The sequence below is a fragment of the Malus sylvestris genome, chromosome 17, assembly GCF_916048215.2.
Source record: "Malus sylvestris chromosome 17, drMalSylv7.2, whole genome shotgun sequence".
Taxonomy (NCBI): domain Eukaryota; kingdom Viridiplantae; phylum Streptophyta; class Magnoliopsida; order Rosales; family Rosaceae; genus Malus; species Malus sylvestris.
Genome location: NC_062276.1, coordinates 11,959,732 through 11,982,796, shown reverse-complemented (window position 1 = coordinate 11,982,796; position 23,065 = coordinate 11,959,732). Strand labels below are relative to the sequence as shown.

Sequence of the window (23,065 nt, the reverse complement as noted above, 5' to 3'; positions counted from 1 at the left end):
AATTGGTAAATTTTACATATAACAAGTGGTACATTTTCAAAGATACATGGATACATTATAAATAAATTATGGGCACCAATAAAATGGGCAAAAAATTATGAGTACAAATAAAAATTTAAACAATATGGGAACAAAAAATAATAATATATGGGTACAATTTAAAACTATAAAGAAAAATGGTACAACTTAAAAAAAAAAAAAAGGTTGCAAATTAAAAATGGGTACAAATTAAAAATAGAAATATATGATACAATTTAAAACGGGTACAAATGGGTACAAACTAAAAATAGAAATATATGATACAAAGTTTAGTCATAAATATAAATATACTAAATGTAACGTTTCTAACACTAAATGAATATATTACTACATGAATATATTTAGTAATAAAATTTAATTGTCTTGACACGTAAAAATTTTATTATTAAAATAATGACATTCATTAAAACCTAAGAACCTTGATCAAAAGTTGAAAATGAATAAGGTTTTAATCAATGGAGTAGGAAAAAAAAAGGATGAGAACCTAATTTCTTCAAAAATAAAATGCAAAACGAAAATTATCTATTTTCTATCTAAGTAAGAGTTACAACCTAGACGGTTTACTATGCAAGTCTAGGCAACATTTTTTATTTTTTAAACGTCTAGTGATTAATTGTAGTAGTAGCATATCGCCTAACGTCTAGGCAAAGTCTAGGCGAGACTTTTAGACAGTGATCACAACACACAAAGTCGTTATATCTCATTTGGAAAAACCAAATGGTCAATAGCTCCCAATGGTAAACTTCATGAAAAGGCATTTCTTGTATTGTGGGCAACATACCTGCTGGTTCATTGCAATTAAACAAGACTTCTAATATTGCTGCTGCTTGATCAGTTTGACCATCATCATTTTTTGTGTTACGTTTCAAGTCGATGGATGCACAACAAAGATCACAGTGCCTCGTACAACTGCTACAAGAATTCTCGAGTTCGACTAGTCGCATCTGACTTAAGGTTTAACAGTAAGTTATTTACTTTTACGCGTATGAAATTTTTTTCTGTAGACAAATTATAATTTGACACATGTGCAAAAAATTTTTAGGATTTTTATCATAAATGGTCCTTGAAATTGACCACCCCATCAAAATAGTCTCTGAAATTGAAAATCAATCAATATGATACCTGAAAATGGATATCATATATCAATGTGGTCATTCCATCACAAATTTGTCAAAAATTCTGCTATGTGCTAATGTGGCAAATAATTGGGTTCCACAAGTCTAATTAAATATTGACATTTGAATTAAAAATAATAAATAATAACTTTTATTTTTGCATAATGTAAAACTTAAAAAAAATTAAAAAAAAGAAGATGAACAGATGCTTCACCATTGCTTCGGAGCGACAGTCACTTACCTCCCTGTGATGCCATTCTTCTTATTTTTATTTTTTTATTTTTGGACAAGGGGTAAAATTCATTACCAACAAACACAAGTAAAACAAAGGCTCAAAACAAGTTATACACAAACAAAAAGGGGCCACACACAAACAAAAGGCAAAGCCCCAAGCCCAACCTTGGAGTACAACACACACAAACAAACAAAACAGAAAAAACCTAAAAATCCAGTCTTCCAGAAACTTGAGACGCTAAAACCGACACCGGAGAGCCACCCAACAAACATCACAATCAACCTCCAATCGTGATCACTTAAGATCACACCACCAAAAACCCTAGAAATGATGAAGACAAAAGCCACAACTTCCTTAAAGTACCAGCAAGAACCGCCGCTAGGAGAACAAGGAAGCACGTAGGGAGAACTCACGAGCAACAACGCCAGCAAGGGTGAACTATAGGAGGGACCAACAACGGTCAACAAGGTGTTTGTGAGAATGAGGTTTTAGGTTCGGGTTTTGGAAGTGTTGGTGTTCGTTGTGCAGTCGTGGTTGTACTTAATTAGGTGGGTATATATTTATTAGAAGCAAGGACGGAGCTAGTGTTGGCTTAGGGGGGTGGATGTCCCCACTCATTTAAAAAAATGTATGATTGCGTTCCAATTCTCAATAACCAGCCCTATACTAGTCTACCGTTTTGGATCCCAAATGCCCTACCTAATGACAATTTAATTAATAATTAATTTAATTGTGCCTCCCCGTTTCTAACCTTAGGTCGTTAATCCACACAAAACTCATCCCACCACATACGGCAAAGCAATTCGAATCCTCAACTTCTCTAGATTTTTCCTCCCCTTTCATTCAACCAAAACTCAATTGAATTTGTAGTGTTATGGACAATTGGAGTTCAAGTAATCAATTATCAAAATTCAACACAAGAATTTTACTCCACAAGGTATTTTATATGACTTTACTTCATTAATTTGTTTTTGGCATTTCAATTTAGAATTTAGCTTTCTAATTTAGAGATCAATGGATGAAGTATAAAATGATTATTTTTATATAAAGAGATATTTAATGGTATTGGTAATGATATTGTTATGCAATGCTTTCAAAACATGAAAATGATTCGAGAAATATTGTAATATGTTGTATGAAAAATTTTATGGATTAATATATTAGTGATTTGTTCAATAAAGTCTTGAGATTTTTAATTATGACTTTGTTGTTTAAGGATGCCCCCGCTCATACAAATATTTGACTTCGTCCCTGATCCGAAGACATTTAATTTCTCACAGCCTAACTTTCTGGGTGCCAAAAACAACGAAAACCATGATAAAACATTGTTATCCTTGTTTTTTTTCTTTCTGCTCAGATTGCAAACTTTGTGGGCTGTTGCTTCCTCCCTCCAGCTGTGTTTGTTAACACCTTAAGGCCTGCACAGCCAACAAAACATTCCATTCGTTTTGTGTTAATCCTTTTAAAAGATTCAACAAAATGATATGTTGGAGATTCAGTTAACAAATTGAATCTTTTATGGCTGCAAAGCAAATTCCATTCATTCTATGCTAGGGTGGGAGGGGAAGAACATCATCATCTTCTTCTTCTTTTTTCCTTCTTTTTTTTTTTTTGAAGTTTTTAATTATACTAAAATAAAAAAGATATTTATCATTTAATTATTTTTAATCCAAATGTCAATATTTAATTTGTCACAACCTGTCCCGAAATAATATATTTTAGGTATAAAATGTCAAGTATGCCTTTGAACGGTTGTAATGTTGTGTGGTTTAAACTTTGGATTTGGACCAATTCATCAAGTCCTTAATATTTTGGGACCAATTAGAATTTAAAGACTTAAGGTTTTGTGCTATTGGTGACCCAATTAGGACCACACACACACCACACGTGCATACTCAGATCTCTCCCTCTCCTTTTTTTCGCATTTCTGCAAATTCCATACAGTGTACGGACAAAACTTGGATCAAGTATTCTAGGCATGGATCGAAGGTTTGAAAGGTGATTTTGAACTCCTAGCACGCCCAGGAATCCAACCATACCTTTGGTTGAACTCAAAACCTTCGGAAACCAGAGAACCAAGAACCTCAGATTTGATGCACTGTTCATGCACACGTAAATGTGGAATTTTTGGAAGATTCTAAGGTAATAGGAAGCTTTGGATCGTCTTCACGAACGTCGGAGAAGAAAAACCTGTTGGAAGTATGCCCACAAAGCCACTCATTTGATGTAATAGCTTTTGGAATACTTATTGTATTAAACTATTATATGTTTAATGAAAGGCAAAACTTATTGTTAATCACTATTTATTGTATCATGTGTTTAAGCAATAAGGGAATCCAAGGAATGTATTTGATCTAAGAGAGAAGTGATTTAAGTAAGTTAGATTAATGAGACCTTTCTCTTATGTTCATTCCTAAAACGTTCCTAGCCATAGGATTGCTAATTGGGCATTAACAATCCGCTAAGGTTAGTATGTGTTATGTCAACTCAAGCGTGAGTATGACTAGTCTCAAGTCATTTAGTGTTGGACACTAAGATAGGTGCTTGAAAGAGTAATCAAGTACACTGAACAACAATCAAAAGAGAGTTCGAACATACATGTCATGTAAGAACTCGTAAGTTGCAATATGCAAAGTAGTCATTTGACCTGAGGCATCATAGATGTCTAATGGTTAGGTCCTTGATCTTTGATCATGTCAAAGGCATTCCATCGAGAGTGTCCACGACATTGTTGGGGTTAAGCTATCTAGTCATGTAGGCATATGAATGCACAACAAGGGATCTCTAACCTTCCATGATGGAAGGAGAATACTCTAAGATATGATTCGGGAGTCTTTGGCCAAAGCATACGAATATGACTTAGGAAGTATGTTCCAAATCATATTTAATTGAATCATATAGAGAAGTATTACATTGGATAGTAGACATGAAAAAAACTACCACTCAAACAATGTGATTAAGAGTATTGTATTAGAGAATGACCGTATTGCGTTGTAGTTGTAACTGGATAGGTTCTCCAACCACTTCTACTTAGCTTGGGTAACCATGACATGCTGCTAGGTGTCACTCATGGTTTGTGGAAGCACTGAAGATTAGCAAAAACTAATCTTAATCAAAGGGAGAATTGAAATGTAGTTTCAATTCATAATCGATCGTTAAGAGTAACAATCGCCCACTGCCTCGCTAATTGGAACCTAATGGATCGTACACTGAGTAAGGATGAAAGTGAAGAAATATAAATGAGATGGATAAGCAATTAAATGGTTTAATTGAGAATGGTCAAGATTAATTAATTAGTTAATTAATTTTAGGAAAGGTTCGTATTGGGCTTTTAAGTTAGTTTTGGGCTTCGGGGTCCAAAAGGGTTTGGTCCACTAGGCCCATTATGTTTAAGTTGTATGACAACTAAAACAAATATGGGCAAATAGCACAATCACTTAGGATGGCTGGCCATAGCAAGGGTAGTGAGAAGTTTTGCTTAATTGCAAGTTTGCCACTCACTTAAGAAAGAGATATAAAAGCATCTTTATAGGTTTTACCTCATTAAGGTTTTCTTGAGGCAAAGAGGTGAAAGACTTTCTCTCTTTTTCTCTACAAGGAGGCCGGCCACTTAGAGAGGAGATAGCTAGCAATCTTTTCTTCTCTAAGTCATCAATTTCATCTTCACACCTCATCCTTGGTGTGGAGACTTAGTGACACCAAACCTTTGGTGTTTTTGGAGATCCTTTCCTCACATCCTCAAGGAGCAAAGGAGCATCAAAAAGGAAGGAAATCACAAGGAAGATCCAAGGAGCTAGGAGGTGACTTGAATGCCCTCCACTTGGGTGAATCCCTTGTGTAAACAAGGATGAGCTCCAAGGGTAATGAATCTCTAAAACCTTCTTTCTCTTTAATGTTGTTAAAGAGTCTCTTGGTTCACCATTCACTAGGCTTTGAAAGTCATGGGTTTTAGAATTGTTTTTGAATGCATGCCTACTTTAAATGTGTTAATAGTTTGCATATGTGTTCAAATATTCTCACATGTTCTTAGCTAGGACAAATTTTATCCTTCAAGTGGTATCAGAGCCTAGGTCTAGTTTATGGTGAATCATTTTGGGTTTTGTGATTTTCATGATTTGTGATTTAAATGTTGTAAATGTTACAAGCTTTGTTCTTGCTTTTGAATATAAATTTTTCTTGAAAATTTAGCATCTCAAATGTTGTAGATGTAGTTCATTTAAGCATGAATATTGGAACTAAAATTTGGTGCCATGTATGTTGGGAAATTTGGCCAAATCCATAGGGTGGATTTTTGAGTTCATGTGTGTCTTGTTAAAAGAGTTTTAAAGTGACTTTTGGAACCCCTAAGTACCCTAGGATGTTAACCCTCTTTTGTGTAGTGAAAATTTGAGTTTTATTGTATGAAAACATTCATGGAGCTCTTATGAGTTTTCATGTATGTTCTTCAATGTTCTTGAGTTTCTTACCAAGAACAAAAGGGTTTGGAGTTTTGATTCAAAAATGTTTGGTGTTTTCATAAAGTTTTGGTTTATTTTTTATGGGTGATGGATTATTGGTGAGGGATGATAAATGCCATTAATGTTTCACAAAACATTTTCTTACAACCTATACCCATCACCTTTATCCTCACCTACCTATCCACTTGCATAAAACACTTTCAAACTTTGAATTTTTCACCAAAACCTCCCCCCCTTCTTTTTTTTTTCACTTCCAAAACCGGCCACCCCTTAGTGGGGGTGTTTTTGGGGCTTTTATGCAATTACATAAAGTTTTGATACTTTTGTGTATTTGCACTTTACCCAAAAGTTTGTGTTTTTACGTTAAGGCCCAAAAACTCTAAAGGGCAAATTGTTTTGCTCCCTTAATGATGTTTTTATTATTGTTAAAATTTTGGGTTCTAGTTGTAATTACATGAAGTTGTGGACTCTTGTGTTTTTACAAAGTGACCCCAAAAGTTTATGTTTATTGAATAATGGCCCAATTGTTGAGGTCATTGTTTTTGGCCCAAATAAGATGAGAACAAAATGGTTTTGTCTCTTTAATGAGAATTGTATTTTCATTTCATTTAGTTCCATTTAAATCAATTCTATGAATCCGAAAACCAATTGTTTAAGTTGCTTTCTTAGTTAATGTGATTGATTAAGAAAAGGGTGATTATGAGCCAAAGGCCTCGATAATTGAGCTATGTGATTTTCCGCTTTACATTATGAATGTTTGGGTTTAGTAGTTTAGATTTGAATGTAATTTGATTAGTTCAAATTTGTTGTAAATGGACATAAGTCCATCAAATGTGTTGTAAAAGGGCATAAGCCCTTCTCTTTATTTCATGTATTCTTTTTTGTTTATATGTATGCAAATTGGAATAGTTGGGTCCAACGCCCAATAGGAAATAACGGTTTAATTAGATTAAACGCGTAACTAAAATCAACAACAATCTACCTTAAACCCAAGGTCCAACACAAGGCTCGTGTTGGATCAAATCAAATGGTTCATAATCATCCTAAGACCTAATATGACTATATAGTCCATATGAGGATGCAAAGCTTCGTTAGTAGTTCCATATAGTCTCGCTTGTTTCACAGAAATAGTGGGAGTATTATATACTACTAATTCATATTAACTTGGACCAATGGTTGTGATAGGCCCAAGTTCTTTTAATAAGATTAAAATTAAATCGATGTAGCCCAACACTACTCCCTCAACAAAACGAATATTAAGTTGATAAGCGAGAGATGTTTTGAACATCTCTTTGTAGGCCTTCCACCATGATGGGCTCCAATCGTTTGTGACTCCTACAACGGCTTCACCCTATCATGGGAGAGTTCAAAGTATGTGCTTACATTCAGGAGGAGTCCATATATACATACATGATGTAGTGAGGTAGGCAACGAGGATGGCCGACATCATATCATTGTGAGGCTATTCTTGAACCTCTACATGAACTAGCATGGTGGGAATAACTTACTAAGTGCAATGGTGCCAACATCATATCATTGTGAGGCATCATTCTCTAGAGGCCAAACAAGATGGGTAATTACAAGAGTTGTAAATGATTAAAGCGTTACTCTCTCATCATTATTTTTGCTAACCAACATCGTATCATTGTGAGGTGGGCTTGGTAATGGTGAGTTTCCCATACCCCGCTAAGAGTTCAACACAACTCTCAAATTCCATTGAGGGATGTGGAATTTGCCAAAAATAGTGGGTGGTACTATTTGATTTAAGACCCAATCAAGTAGTTTTAAAATTAACAATCTAATACGATTTCTGTTATGTTATGTAGTTAATGACATGCCTAAAATTACACCCACCATTATACTTGACAAAAGGGGCCTTAGGGGCCAATGTTTCCTTGCTTGGTATCGCCACATTAAGAATGTCTCAAAGGTGAAAGACATATTGTATGTGCTTAAGCAATCCCCTCCTCATGTACCTCTTACGAAACTAGCTTCAAATGAGGAGTGTCAAAATTATGAAAGACACTATGAGGATGACTTACAAGCCAAATGCTTAATCCTCACTTCACTTAGTGAGGAGCTTATGAAGCTACATGAGCACATGGACACTTCTTGTGCCATGGTTGAAAGTTTGCATAAGATGCATGACATTGAGACTAGTAATGTACGATTCTCAAATGTTTGTAGTCTATTGAATGCCAAAATGGCAAAGGGGACATCGGTTCATAAACATGGACAAAAGATGGAAAGGATCTTTCAAGATCTTGAAAGTTTAGGAACTTCCATCGATGGGAAAATGGCCCAAAATTTTTTCCTTGCATCTCTTTCGGATGATTTCACCAAGTTTATTGTAAACTATAAAGTGAATAGATTCAATCATACTTTTACGAGATGATTGACATGTGCTGTAAGTTTGAACAAGGTTTCAAAAAGGACAATGGGAATGAGAATGCAATCACAAGGAAAGGGGTTGCATAAGAAGAAGGCAAGAAAATCCAAAGGAACATGCTTTCATTGTGGAAAGGATGAACGTTGGAAGAAGAAATACAGGGTGCGCATTGCGAGCCTTATGACACGAACTTTTGAAGGGACTATTTCTGTCATAGAGAGTGCTTTTACAATGAGCTCCAATTCCTGGATATTTGATTCAGGCGCTAGTCAACATATCTGCAATTCGTTGCAAGGACTAATAGGGAGCAGGACATTGCGCAATAGGGAGATGATTGTGCGAGTTGGGAACGACACTAAGATCTATGCTAAAGCAATAGGCACCTACATGCTTAAACTGCCCTCTGGGGAAGTCTTGGAACTTAAAAATTGTTTATATTTTCCTTCATATGTAAAGAATTTGATTTCTATCTCTAAGCTTTTACAAGATGGGCATTCAGTATTGTTTGACAAAATGAGTTGCACTTTATACTTGAACGATCATATTATCTCTCATGGTAATATGATAGAGGGACTTTTTCACCTAGAGACAAGTAGTGGGATGCATTGTATTGAAAGCGGGAATACCTCAAAACCCAAAAGGGCTAGAGAAGAAGTTAACCAAGAAAAGATGTGGCATCTTAAACTTGGACATGTGAACCTTGATAAGATTCGCAAGATGTCGAAAGACGGATATTTCCGCCCATTAGGTAATGACCAAATGGGTACTTGTGAATGTTGCTTAAAAGGGAAGATGACCAAATCTCCATTCACTGGGAAAGGAGAGCGTGCCACTGAAATTCTAGGGTTAATCCACACTGACGTATGTGGACCTATGTTTACTACATCGAGAGGAGGCTTCTCCTACTATATCACATTCACCGACGATCACTCTCGGTTTGGCTATGTGTATCTTATGAAGTACAAGTCAGAATCCTTTGAAAGGTTCAAAGAATTCAAGAATGAAGTTGATAAGCAAACTGGGAAACAAATAAAGATCCTAAGATCAGATTGAGGGGGAGAGTATCTAAGCACTGAGTTCCTAGATTATCTCAAAGAGTGTGGAATAATATCACAGTGGACTCCACCGGGAACTCCACAACTTAATGGAGTTTCTGAAAGGAGAAATCGAACCTTGATGAACATGGTTCGTTCTATGATGAGTTCCACCGATCTACCAGTAACATTATGGGGATACGCTCTATATACAGCAGTTTACTTGCTTAATAGAGTACTTTCCAAGTCAGTTTCACAGACGCCCTATGAGATATGGCATGGAAGAAAGCCAAGTCTTAATCACATTAAGATTTGGGGTTGTGAAGCATATGTCAAGAAGCTTGAAGCTACTAAGCTTGAAGCAAGATCAGTTAGGTGCTATTTTGTGGGATATCCTAGAGAAACTATGGGATATGAGTTCTACCATCCTGACGACCAAAAAGTTTTTGTCGCCAGAACTGTTAAGTTTCTAGAGGACGAATTTGTTCTCAAAGGAACTATAAGCAGAATGATGGAAATTAATGAGATTAATGATGAACCACAAACAAGCACTCAACAAGTTAACAACCCTGTTCCTGAACCCCTAGCTCCACGTAGATCTGAAAGGATTAGCAAGCCACCTAAGAGGTATGGCTTAGATAATGACTTTGGGGAATTGCACCTTCTAGGTGACAATGACACAAAGGAAGACCCTAGAGGCTACACTTAAGCAATGTCCGACATTGATTCAAAGAGATGGCAAGAGGCCATGAAATCCGAGATGGATTCCATGTATCAAAATCAGGTATGGACTCTTATAGACCCTTCAGAAGGTATAGTACCTGTTGGAAACAAATGGGTCTTCAAGAGGAAGATAGGCGTTGATGGGAATGTGGAGACTTATAAGGCTAGACTAGTAGCCAAGGGTTATAGGCAACGAGATGGGATTGATTATGAAGAAACCTTCTCTCTTGTAGCCATGATTAAGTCCATTCGGATTTTGCTTGCTATAGCTGCATACCATGATGATGAGATATGGCAAATGGACGTGAATACGACCTTTTTGAACGGCTACCTAGAGGAAGAGCTCTATATGACTCAACCCGAAGGTTTCGTGTCTAAGTCTGAAAAGACTAAGGTATGCAAGCTTCAAAGGTCCATTTATGGACTTAAGCAAGCCTCTAGGAGCTGGAACATTCGTTTCAATACTGAAATTAAAACGTTTGGTTTTACTCAAAACGAAGACGACAATTGTGTTTATCAAAAAGTCGTTGGGGATGCAGTTGTATTCCTAGTGTTATATGTGGATGACATATTACTATTCGGGAATGACACTGCAGTGCTTTCTTCTGTAAAAGTGTGGTTGTCCAAAACCTTTCACATGAAAGATTTAGGAGATGGATCTTATGTACTTGGGATAAAGCTCTATCGTGATAGATCCAGAAAATTAATTGGATTATCCCAATCTATGTACATAGTTAAGGTGCTGAGTAGGTTCCAGATGGAACAATCTAAGAAAGGTCTTCTTCCTGTGAGACATGGAATTCACCTTTCTAAGTCCATGGGACCTAAAACTCCTAAAGAGATTCGGCAGATGAGTGCTATTCCTTATGCTTCCGCCATAGGAAGTCTCATGTATGCCATGATATGCACAAGGCTTGATATCACATATGCTGTGAGCATTACTAGTCGATATCAATCTAACCCAGGATCAGAACACTGGGCAGCTGTCAAGACGGTTCTTAAGTACTTAAGAAGAACTAAGGACATGTTCCTCATTTATGGAGGAGGAACAGAGTTGCGAGTGGAAGCCTATACAGACGCATATTTCCAATCTGACGTTGATGATAGAAGTTCCAACTCCGGATATGTATTCACTCTGAATGGTGGGGCTGTTAGCTGGAAAAGCAAGAAACAAGATGTAATTACTGATTCCACGACAGAGGCAGAATATGTCGCTGCAGCTGAAGCCGGCAAAGAAGCGTTCTGGATGAAGAAGTTCATTACTGAACTTGGAGTGGTTCCAACCATTACATCACCAGTAACTTTGTACTGTGATAATAGTGGGGAGATAGCTCAAGCCAAGGAACCCAGGCTCATCAAAAGAACAAGCATTTTGACAGGCGCTTTAATATCATTAGAAGATATGCTGCCGAGGGGAAAGTCAACATCCTCAAGGTTGCCTCAGCAGATAACGTAGCAGATCCACTGACAAAGCCAATGTCTCAAATCCAACTTGACCACCATATGGAAAAGATGGGTATTAGATACATGGGAAGGTGGCTTTGAGTGCAAGTGGGAGATTGTTGGAAGTATGCCCACAAAGCCACTCATTTGATGTAATAGCTTTTGGAATACTTATTGTATTAAACTATTATGTGTTTAATGAAAGGCAAAGCTTATTGTTAATCACTATTTATTGTATCATGTGTTTAAGTAATAAGGGAATCCAATGAATGTATTTGATCTAAGAGAGAAGTGATTTAAGTAAGTTAGACTAATGAGACCTTTCTCTTATGTTCATTCCTAAAACGTTCCTAGCCATAGGATTGCTAATTGGGCATTAACAATCCGCTAAGGTTAGTATGTGTTATGTCAACTCAAGCGTGAGTATGACCAGTCTCAAGTCATTTAGTGTTGGACACTAAGACAAACACATAGGTGCTTGAAAGAGTAATCAAGTACACTGAACAACGATTAAAAGAGAGTTCGAACATACATGTCAAGTAAGAACTCGTAAGTTGCAATATGCAAAGTAGTCCTTTGACCTGAGGCATCATAGATGTCTAATGGTTAGGTCCTTGATCTTTGATCATGTCAAAGGCATTCCATCGAGAGTGTCCACGACATTGTTGGGGTCAAGCTATCTAGTCATGTAGGCATATGAATGCACAACAAGGGATCTCTAACCTTCCATGATGGAAGGAGAATACTCTAAGATATGATTCGGGAGTCTTTGGCCAAAGCATACGAATATGACTTAGGAAGTATGTTCCAAATCATATTCAATTGAATCGTATAGAGAAGTATTACATTGGATAGTAGACATGAAACAAACTGTCACTCAAACAATGTGATTAAGAGTATTGTATTAGAGAAAGACCGTATTGCGTTGTAGTTGTAACTGGATAGGTTCTCCAACCACTTCTACTTAGCTTGGGTAACCATGACATGCTACTAGGTGTCACTTATGGTTTGTGGAAGCCTTGAAGATTAGCAAAAACTAATCTTAATCAAAGGGAGAATTGAAATGTAGTTTCAATTCATAATCGATCGTGAAGAGTAACAATCGCCCACTGCCTCGCTAATTAGAACCTAATGGATCGTACACCGAGTAAGGATGAAAGTGAAGAAATATAAATGAGATGGATAAGCAATTAAATGGTTTAATTGAGAATGGTCAAGATTAATTAATTAGTTAATTAATTTTAGGAAAGGTTCGTATTGGGCTTTTAAGTTAGTTTTGGGCTTTGAGGTCCAAAAGGGTTTGGTCCACTAGGCCCATTATGTTTAAGTTGTATGACAACTAAAATAAATATGGGCAAATAGCCCAATCACTTAAGATGGCCGGCCATAGCAAGGGTAGTGAGAAGTTTTGCTTAATTGCAAGTTTGCCACTCACCTAAGAAAAGAGATATAAAAGCATCTTTATAGGTTTTACCTCATTAGGGTTTTCTTGAGGCAAAAAGGTGAAGGACTTTCTCTCTTTTTCTCTACAAGGAGGCCAGCCACTTAGAGAGGAGATAGCTAGCAATCTTTTCTTCTCTAAGTCATCCATTTCATCTTCACACCTCATCCTTGGTGTGGAGACTTAGTGACACCAAACCTTTGGTGTTTTTGGAGATCCTTTCCTCACATCCTCAAGGAGCAAATGAGCATCAAAAAGGAAGGAAATCACAAGGAAGATCCAAGGAGCTAGGAGGTGACTTGAAGGCCCTCTACTTGGGTGAATCCCTTGTGTAAACAAGGATGAGCTTCAAGGGTAATGAATCTCTAAAACCTTCTTTCTCTTTAATGTTGTTAAAGAGTCTCTTGGTTCACTATTCACTAGGCTTTGAAAGTCATGGGTTTTAGAATTGTTTTTGAATGCATGCCTACTTTAAATGTGTTAATAGTTTGCATATGTGTTCAAATATTCTCACATGTTCTTAGCTAGGACAAATTTTATCCTTCAAAACCAAGCAAATTGGATGTCAAGAGACCTAGTTTCGACAAGTTACAGGTTTAGCTGGATTATCGGAGGATTTTCCGGCGAGTTCCGTCATTTTCAGAGCATTAAATAGGTATGGGGATGTTCTACAAGTTAAGAGCTTTAAATTGAGTTAAGTTTCATGAAGTTTGGATGAAAAACAACTGAGATATTAAGGTTAGAAAATTTCCAGTTTTTCCGGCAACGGCGACGGTCCGGCGAACCAAGGAAGGAGACGACGGAATATTCTAACGGCGTCAGGTTAGTTTTAAAGGTATATGCTACTTTTTAACGGAATATTCCCTAATGCCGTTAGGGTTACTGTCAGTGTGCTTGGCATGTGCCCGCGCGTGGGCGGTGCGTCTGGCCGTGCCTTGGTCGGTGCTTGGCGGCGCGTGCGTGGTCGGAAATATTTTCTAAAAATATAAGGATGTTCGTGGAGTTGTGTAGATCACGTTGGTATATTCAAAAATCCCATTTGAGCAATGTATGAGTAGTTATTAGCTAATATTGGTTATGTGCTTTAAATTAACATTTATTCAGTTAATTCGCATATAGGTGAGACTTATCCCGAGGAAGAGTGCAATCAAGGGCGACTCGGGGGCTACGACCCTTTGACATACCAGTGAGCAGGCTTTTGGTTTTCAGTATATACTTATATACTTGATATTTTCCCAAAAAATGCATTTAAATGAAAGTATGCCTTGAATGTCATGCATATAGATTTATATTTTGTATTTGCTATAGTATATGATGCATAATATATAATTGTGGTGTTGTGGACGCTCAGGTAAGTACCAGGTGAGTTATGTTTGGTTATGTGAATCATCGATGATGTGATATGTGATTGAGAAACATTGAGCTCATAAACCTGCACCTAGGGTGATTATGATTTAGCTAGAGATATGACACATGCCTGTATATAATGTCACCTCCTGCACCATATGCTCATATTGGATCCAATTTAGGTGCACAGTCTTGTCGTATAGACCATCATAAGTGGTTCCAACTTGTAGGTGACTAGCGACTTATCGCCTAACTATCATGAGAGAGTAGTATTGAGTATAATTATATTAAACCCAGTCTTGTCGTACAGACCTTTCATTGGTTCCGACTTGTGTGCAGTGTAATGTCGTATAGGTCATATTAGTGACTCTGGCTAGGTTGACTATTGAGCTATGAATTCAACCGTACAGATTTCTACAGGTGTTCCGACTTATATGTTACTTTCCTTGAATTTATTCTCACCTGAATTACCTATTCTGTTATATCTTGGCATGACATACTTATGATTATGAATATGTGAAGCATGATTGGAATTGAGATAATTACAGATACATTTATGCATATGTCTATATTCTATCTCTGGGAAAATTATACATGTTTTATGGTGAGGGGTTAGAACCTTTGAGAAATGAAATGGTTTTGTAAAACATTTGTTTTTTTTTTTTGCCCGCTCACGTTTTTTGTTTTGCGCCCCTCCAGGTTTTAGGTAAGCTTGCTGTTGGTGGCATGCGAGGATTTCAGCGGTTCTGACATATTAAAATAATTGTAGGACATCTTATGGTACTGTATGACTAGTACTTGTCCTACTGGATTGCACCTAGACTTTCTACGCTCTGATTAGGTGTACTTACACTTGTATTTCACTCTTAGCACTTCTGGTTTATGAGTGCACATTAGTAACTTTCGGTTGTTATTTATTCATATATTTCCTATCCTTATTGCTTCCGCACTGTGTACATGGCTACGTCACCCTCACGTGATGGCCAGCATGCCTTGATCTCGGTCGGGGTGTGTCATAATTAGACTTGTGGGATCCAGTTATGTGCCATATCAGTACATAACATAATTTTAACATATTTGTGACGGAAAGACCACATTGATTTGCGATATTTATTTTCAGGGATCACATTGATTGATTTTTAATTTCAGTGATCATCTTGATAAGGTGAGTCAATTTCAATGACCATTTGTGATAAAAACCCAACTTTTTATATGAGTTTAATAAGTTACACATTTCAAAATACTCTTTATATATAAAGAGTTGAACATTGTTCTATAACGTATATGTAAAGCTCACGGTCCAAATATAATAGATGTACATGTTTGTAATTTGATTTGATCAGTATCATAGAATCTTTAGTATATTAATATGAACAATTTTGTTTAGCTTTTTTCGTAACGATCTGATATCAAACATTCACAAAACTAATGAGGTTTTCAAAAGCATTAAAATTAACAACAAATTCAGCCTGAAGAAGGCCCATAAACCTACAAGGTACAAGCATGACCCTTTCTAGCAAAACTAAGCTCTTAAGTTTGAAGATTTTTTTTCTTTTCAATGAAGTTGTCACACCGTCACATAATGTTACAATTATACATATTTATACGTGTATTTTTTATTTGATCTTTTTAATGCGGTTGTCATACTGCCACATGATATTAGAGTCACGCTTATTGCAACACTTTATTTATTTACTATTCCTAATTTGGAGAGGTATAACCCTCCTGTAGTTCACAAGTTCGGGCATCAGAGATGAGGACTACAGAAACAGAAAAATAGAAGGAAGACGAAGCAGAAAAACGATCAAAGATCAGCCAATCAGCAAATGGAAGGTCGATTGTGAGCCTTACAGAGAAATAAAAAAAATCTCACAAGCCATGACATAAAGCAAATGATCAAGGAGATAGCACATTATTCCAACAAGCTGTTCTGATTATTTATTTTGCCCAACTCCAGGGTACAATAGTTTTATAAACTATAAGAGAATATAACGTTACACGAGAATTTAACGTTCTTCACACAATAATTTTTCACACACAACACGTATCACTGCGAGAAAAATAATTATAGACACCCTTAGTACACAATTTTTCTTACAAGGTATCGACCTTAAAATGGGTCACCAAACTGTAGGACCCTCTTCCAAGATGGTCTGTTGCTAATGTCATCCCACCATGCAGAGACATGCTTTCTGTCCTTGATCATATACTCCTTCCCCATATTAGCCACCAAGAAGTGAGTGAATGGAAGGTGGCTAATATCAGCAAGGCTGAAGAAATCACCGGCCAAGTACTTGCTCTTCGACAGCTGCTCCTCGTAAATGTCCAGCACTTTTCCCAGCTTTTCTTCACTCTCTTGTAAGATCTTGGGGTCTGAAGGAAAACCCAAAACTGGGGCAAAGAGAATGTGAACGACCAAGTTGTAGATTGGTGGCTGGAAGTTGTGTGCTTCAACTTCCAGCCATTGTTCTACAAGCCCTCTTTCCTCAATTGTCTTTCCCAGCAAATCAGTCCCTTGTGACTTATATTTTTCTGCGTAGTACCTCATGATTGCGCGTGATTCTGCAGATCAAAGACGATTTTATCAAACTGGTAAGATTTCAGAAAGACATACCACTGCAGTTTTATCTCAAAATACTTTGGTACCCCTATATTAGGAAAACTAATGAAAATAGCTTGAAAATTTTGAGTTTTAACGATAAGGACAAAATAAAGGGTAAAATGAATAGTACCAGGATTGACTTTTTAGTGTAAAAATGTGGTTTTTCGTTAAAGTGAATAGTACATGGAGTTTTTCGTTAAAATTCCCTTCTATTATTAGTGGAATCGCTACTTACGTGTTGCATTTTATTCGGTCAGGTTTCCGACATGCAACTTTACATTCTTAAACAACAATGATGTTAAGAAACCAGTGAGCAAGTGTATTGTAATGTCAATCTGATGCTAAGGAAATTCTCAAAAGATGATAAATTTTGGCCCCAAAAATTAAGATCTATCATGTGCTAGTAAAAATGGTTGTTGCTCAGTTGATTAACAATATTCATCGATACAACTGAGATTCCGAGTTTGATTTTCCTACCGCACTATCACTTGTATCAGAATAAACAATAAAAACTAAAATATCAAGTGCTAGAAAGAAAGCATAGCATACCATATAGAGTATAATCCCCATCTTGAATGAGAGGAACTGTTCCAAATGGCTGCAATTAAAGACAAACCAATACAAAATCAATGTACAAGTAAATAATTTACAGACTTATTCGTTCTTTTTTCTCTGACAGATGATCAGAACTTCATCTGGGTTTAAATCCTATTGAGAGGTCCACTAAAGATCAGAAATTGTTGAAGAAAGAATAAGATGTTTCTTTTGGCCTTTCCAGACGATTGGAAAATAAAGAAATAATTAATATACTCAAAATAATTATGTATTTACAAAAGACCATCTCAATTCATACCATGAGTAAAACAATCACTAATCAGAAACAATTGCATTAAGAGGTAACTAATTAGCTAACCTGTAACTTGAGGAAATCAGGGTGTTTGTTCTCTCCCTTGAGAAGATCAATGGGGACTGTCTCAAAGTGAACCTCTTTCTCAACAAGGCATACCAGCACACGCTTTGGGGCGGCGTACAGAGGCCCATACACCTTCACCACCATGTTATGACTTCTTAGTGTTAAAACCGAAGGATTTAGATCAGATCTGCAAACTCCAGCTTCTGGTTCTTTACTTCTTATTATATAGCACTCCAACAATTGGATGGAAGAATTTAAAATTGGAGTGGAGGGTGGGTGGGGCTGCTCACATGTATACATCCATCCATTTGTAGTTTTCTTATGTCTTAGCAGCATCTTCAAAAAGAGATGCTAAATTTTAAAGGATAAATTATATTTTCAGAGATTAAAGGATGCATTTCGAAGATCATTTTTCTAGTCGAAAAGTTTTTTAATTTAATGGTCATGTGGCACAAGTTGGCACGTTAGCATAAATGAGGAACACATTATTATTACGTCATTATTCAACGGTTACTTTTGTTGATTATCCCACATCGGTGGTGTGGAGCTAAAAATATTCACAAGGCGACACGTGGATTTTTGGACAAAAAGGACAAAAATACCCTTGCAGTACAACGAGGTTCCTACGCGCAAGCAGCGGGCAACCCTCTTTCAACCAAGACAGAAGTGCCCAAAATAGGTAACAATTCAAAGTCCATCTCATCAAATCCTATCTACAAGGTAATTCCCAAACACATTCCTTTTAAATTATGTTAATTGGCTAATTAATGGGTTTATTGCCTAATTAACCCATTAATTGTCAATTAAACCATCCATTATATCCAAATAACCACAAAATACATCCAATTCAACCCTAAAACACCACATGGCCGGCTATCCCCATTCAAAACCTAATCCATCACTTTTTCTACCTTTTTTCACCATTTCTTCCTTTTTATTAGCCAATTAATTCCATAACCACAAAAATATTTCCTTTTATGTTTAATTAGCCAATTAATTGGCTAATTAAACCAAAATAAAACCTAAACCAACCTAGCCCTATAAATAGGCTCATATTTTCACCAAATATTTATTCCAACACTTTGGCAAAAATCCCAAAATTCTCTAAACACTCTTTCTCTCTAAATTCTAACTTTGGCATCGGAGGTTCTTCGGCCAACGCCCCCCCATTCATTGTGGGCACGTGAGGCTCTTGGCCTTAACCTAAGGTGTTAATTGTTTTGTAGGTGCAAAATTGTCCAAGATCAAGGAGGAAGAAATTTGCATCCACAGGTGGGAGAAAGAGAAATAATGAGCTTAAATATGATTACCTCACTCTAATTAATAAACCTAATCTGCACACATGATGGATTGGACATGTGGTAATTACCAAGTTGAGGGACAATATTGGTGTTGTTAGAGTGGGGCGGCCCGGCCCGTCAATCCAAAATTCCAACAAATTTGTTAACCTCAACTTGAGGGGGTAAAATGTAATTTGTCCAATTTTAAATATAAAATTTAAATTTGACAGTCAATGTCGTAGTTTGACATATTTTAGTTTTTCTCTTCACCCGATGTGTCAATTAAGCTATTATTTTATTATATTAAAATATTATAATAAATGTTTTGAAAGAAAAAACAATAATAAACTTAATAAAATGCAATCAATAATTAATTAAAAAATGATTTGAAGTTGCTGTTAATTTGGGCAACAAGGGTGATAGTTGCTAATTTATGTCATGCCACATCAGATATGGTTTTTCCATTGGAAAATTGTTGCTATCTTTTGACTATTAATACTAATTTGGACATTTTGACATTTATTTTGGTGAAGCTCTAAGATAGCAAGGGAAAGACAATTATGTACATATAAAATAATTCTTATTAGTACTCTAAAAATCTATTATGCACTCCTCATAACTAAATATAAAAAAATTAAAAAAATAAAATAAAGGTCTTACCGTTGTCAATAACAATTTTTTATAAATAATTCATATAAAATGGAGGGCATGACATAAGACGAGTAAAAGGTACCAAATGTGATGAGAAAGCATCTGAAATGCATTGAAGTTGTGGATATCTATCTGCCTTGTTTTGTATTCATATGATGAACAACTGTCTCCTTTATAGCCACTCACGTGAGACACTTACATGAATAATATTTATATTATACACATGTATTTATGTACTTGATCTTTTTAATTCATATTATACAAGTGTATTTATGTACTTAATCTTTATAAGTAACTGTCATATTGTTACGTGATGTTACAATTTTACATATTATAACACATGTATTTATTTATTTAATCTTCTCAGTGCGACTTCACACTGCCAAGTAGTGTTACAGTCACACATATTTTACTATTGATAAACCCTAATTTGGAGAAGTATTATGTAGTTCACAAGTTCGAACATCAAAGATGAGCTTGACCTTGCAGTGTTGATCATCAAGTGAAAATAGAAGGAAGATGACACAGAAAAATGACCACAGATCGGCAGATAGCCATGACATAAAGCAAATGATAAAGGAAAGAGCACACTAATCCAACAAGTTGTTCTGATTATTTATTTTGCCCAACCCCCAGGTTACAAAAGTTTATATAAAGTACAAGAGTAAAACCTTCTTCTCACAATAACTTTTTATACACAACACGTTATCACTACGAGAAAAACCATTGTATACACCCGTTGTACACACATTTTCTTCCAAAGGTACATCGACCTTAAAATGGGGCACCAAACTAGAGGACCCTCTTCCAAGATGGTCTGTTGCTAATGTCATCCCACCATGCAGAGACATGTTTTCTGTCCCTGATCATATACTCCTTCCCCATATTAGCCACCAAGTATTGAGTGAGCGGAAGGTGGCTAAGATCAACAAGGCTGAAGAAATCACCGGCCAAGTACTTGCTCTTCGACAGCCGCTCCTCGTAAATGTCCAGCACTTTTCCTAGCTTTTCTTCACTCTCTTGTATGATCTTGGGGTCTGAAGGAAAACCCGAAACTGAGGCAAAGAGAATGTGAAGGACCATATTGTAGCTAGGTGGGTGGAAGTTGTGCGCTTCAACTTCCAGCCATTGTTCCACAAGCCCTCTTTCCTCAATTGTCTTCCCCAGTAAATTAGTCCCTTGTGACTTATACTTTTCTGCGTAGTACCTTATGATTGCTCGTGATTCTACAGATCAAAGACGATTTATCAAACAACTGGCAAGATTTCAGAAAGATGGACCAGTGGAGTTTTATCTCAAAAAATTAAAAATTAAAAAAATTAAAAAAAAATCTTCGGTTCTATTTGTTGTGGAATCATTAATTACGTGTTGTATTTTATTTGCTCTGGTTTCCGATGTGCAACTTTACATTCTTAGTAAGCAACTTGTTAGATCATTGTATTGGTGATCAGTTCAGGAATTTCATTGAACACCTTCCGTGCAGGTTCAGAGGGACGAATTCTCGTACCTCCTTGCGCCTCTGTGGCTTCGCCATGGTTGGTGATGTTAAGAAACCAATGAGCAAGTGTATTGTAGTGTGAATCTGATGCTAACTGAAGTAAACCCACAAAAGGGAATTCTCAAAAGATAAAAAAATTTGGCTCCAAAATAGTTGTCGCTCAGTTAGTTAAGAATATTCATTGCTTCAACTGAGATTCCGAGTTCTATTTTCCTGCCCCACTATCACTTGTATTATATTAAACAATAAAATTAAAAAATCAAGTGCCAGCAAGAAGGCACAGCATACCATATAGAGTATATATAATCCCCAACTTGAATGAGAGGAACTGATCCAAATGGCTGCATTTAAAACAAACCAATACAAAAATCAACATACACATAAATAATTAGAAAAACTAACGAAAAATTCAAAAACACTTTAATTTTAATGAAAAATGACAAATAAATATGTAGTGAATAGTACCAGAAAATGCTAAAAATGTGATTTTTCGTTAAAAGTGAACAGTATCTGAAGTGTTTAGTTAAAACTCCTATAATAATTTCCATAGTTTATGAGTAAAACAATCACTAATGAGAAACAATTGGATTAAGAAGTAATTAATTAGCCAACCTGCAACTTGAGGAAATCAGGGTGTTTGTGCTCTCCCTTGAGGACATCAATGGAGACTGTCTCAAAGTCGACCTCTTTCTTTCTCAACAAGGCACACCAGCACACGCTTTGGGGAGCCGTACAGAGGCCCATACACCTTCACCACCATTGTTATGATTTTTTTTCAATGTAAAAACCACAGGTGAACTAAGATATAAAATATCGATGATATTAGAAATATCAGTAATCCAAAAACACGAAAATTTCAATGAAAATATCAGAATATTATCGATATCGATAAAAATTGAATAAAAACCACTGAAATTGTAAGAAAAACATGGAAAATTTTATTGAAACTTTGCAGGATGTTTATTTAGTCAATTATCTATTAGTTTATCACAAAAAATTGGAAGGAAATGCATTTCATGATAGATATAACTGATTTAAGTTGATTATATAGTGAGCTGGCAAACATTGTGAATGTAGAAAATATGTAGTAATTAATGAAAGAAGTTTAAGCACACCATAATCATTTATATATAATGAATTAGTACAATATTTTACACTTTATACATTGCATGGTAAGATACATGAGTGACTTAGCAAGGTCTAAAATATCGATGATATCGGAAATATCGGTAGTTCAAAAACACAAAAATTTCGATGGAAATATCGGAATATTATGGATATTTTAGACTATGCTTCTTACTACATAGATAGATAGGGTGTGATGTGATGATAATGCCACTCCAACAATTGGGGTGGAAGAAGTTAAAATTGGAGTGGAGAAGAGGTGGGGGTGCTCACATGCATACATCCATCCATTTGTAGCGTCCCTAACAGTCTTTCTGATAAGGAAGTTAGAACCGTCTCAGCTTCCACGTAACCTTCTTTCTTTTGATTTATTAATTAAAAAAGGCTAATTATATTAACACCCCACAAATTGTTGAATAAACCCCATAAACTTAATACACCCCACATTTGCTTTTTCACTTAAAAATTATCTTAATACACCCACTTACTTTCCCATAATACCCCCACACCCCACATTCTCAATATACATATTATATTTTGTACATACACCCCACATTTTCTTTACACCCCACATTTCTCAAATCTTATAACACTCATTTTTAATTTTCAGGGATTGAATCTAACCATATGAACACTAAAAGATGAATATGAATATAGAAGTTTAAATAATGCAGCAAACGCAAGATTAAATCATTATTGATGTCATTGAAATCACTAAAACAATGAAAACTATGAAGTCTTACCTCATGTGAAGCTCCTGAAACATCGATTTC

General features: G+C 36.0%; 2 protein-coding genes, 1 long non-coding RNA gene and 1 pseudogene across 4 annotated transcripts in view; 1 reads left to right on the top strand and 3 right to left on the bottom strand.

Moving 5' to 3' along the window:
* Window positions 1-16,135: 16,135 nt before the first annotated feature.
* LOC126611144 (glutathione S-transferase F9-like) lies at window positions 16,136-18,094 on the bottom strand. The gene is made up of 3 exons (XM_050279326.1): window positions 17,739-18,094; window positions 17,375-17,423; window positions 16,136-16,785 (listed from the first exon to the last, which is right to left on the bottom strand). Exons 1-3 carry the CDS (start codon window positions 18,072-18,074, stop codon window positions 16,334-16,336), a joined length of 837 nt encoding a protein of 278 aa, XP_050135283.1. The 5' UTR covers window positions 18,075-18,094; the 3' UTR covers window positions 16,136-16,333.
* LOC126611146 (glutathione S-transferase F9-like) overlaps window positions 16,136-23,065 on the bottom strand; it is a 62,117-nt gene continuing 55,187 nt past the window's right edge. The window contains exon 4 of one of the 2 annotated variants that reach the window (XM_050279329.1): window positions 16,136-16,324. The gene's annotated coding sequence lies outside the window, so the exon portion shown is untranslated. Of the gene's footprint in view, window positions 16,325-20,427; window positions 20,443-23,065 lie in introns of those variants that run through there. The other variant, XM_050279330.1, reaches the window with a different exon arrangement.
* The window catches only part of LOC126611149 (uncharacterized), a 72,575-nt gene continuing 65,743 nt past the window's right edge, over window positions 16,234-23,065 (top strand). Inside the window, exons 1-2 of the long non-coding RNA XR_007618721.1 lie at window positions 16,234-16,324; window positions 20,433-20,584. This is a non-coding gene — a long non-coding RNA (uncharacterized LOC126611149). The remainder of the gene's footprint in view (window positions 16,325-20,432; window positions 20,585-23,065) is intronic.
* Window positions 20,451-21,927, bottom strand: LOC126611147 (glutathione S-transferase F9-like; annotated as a pseudogene).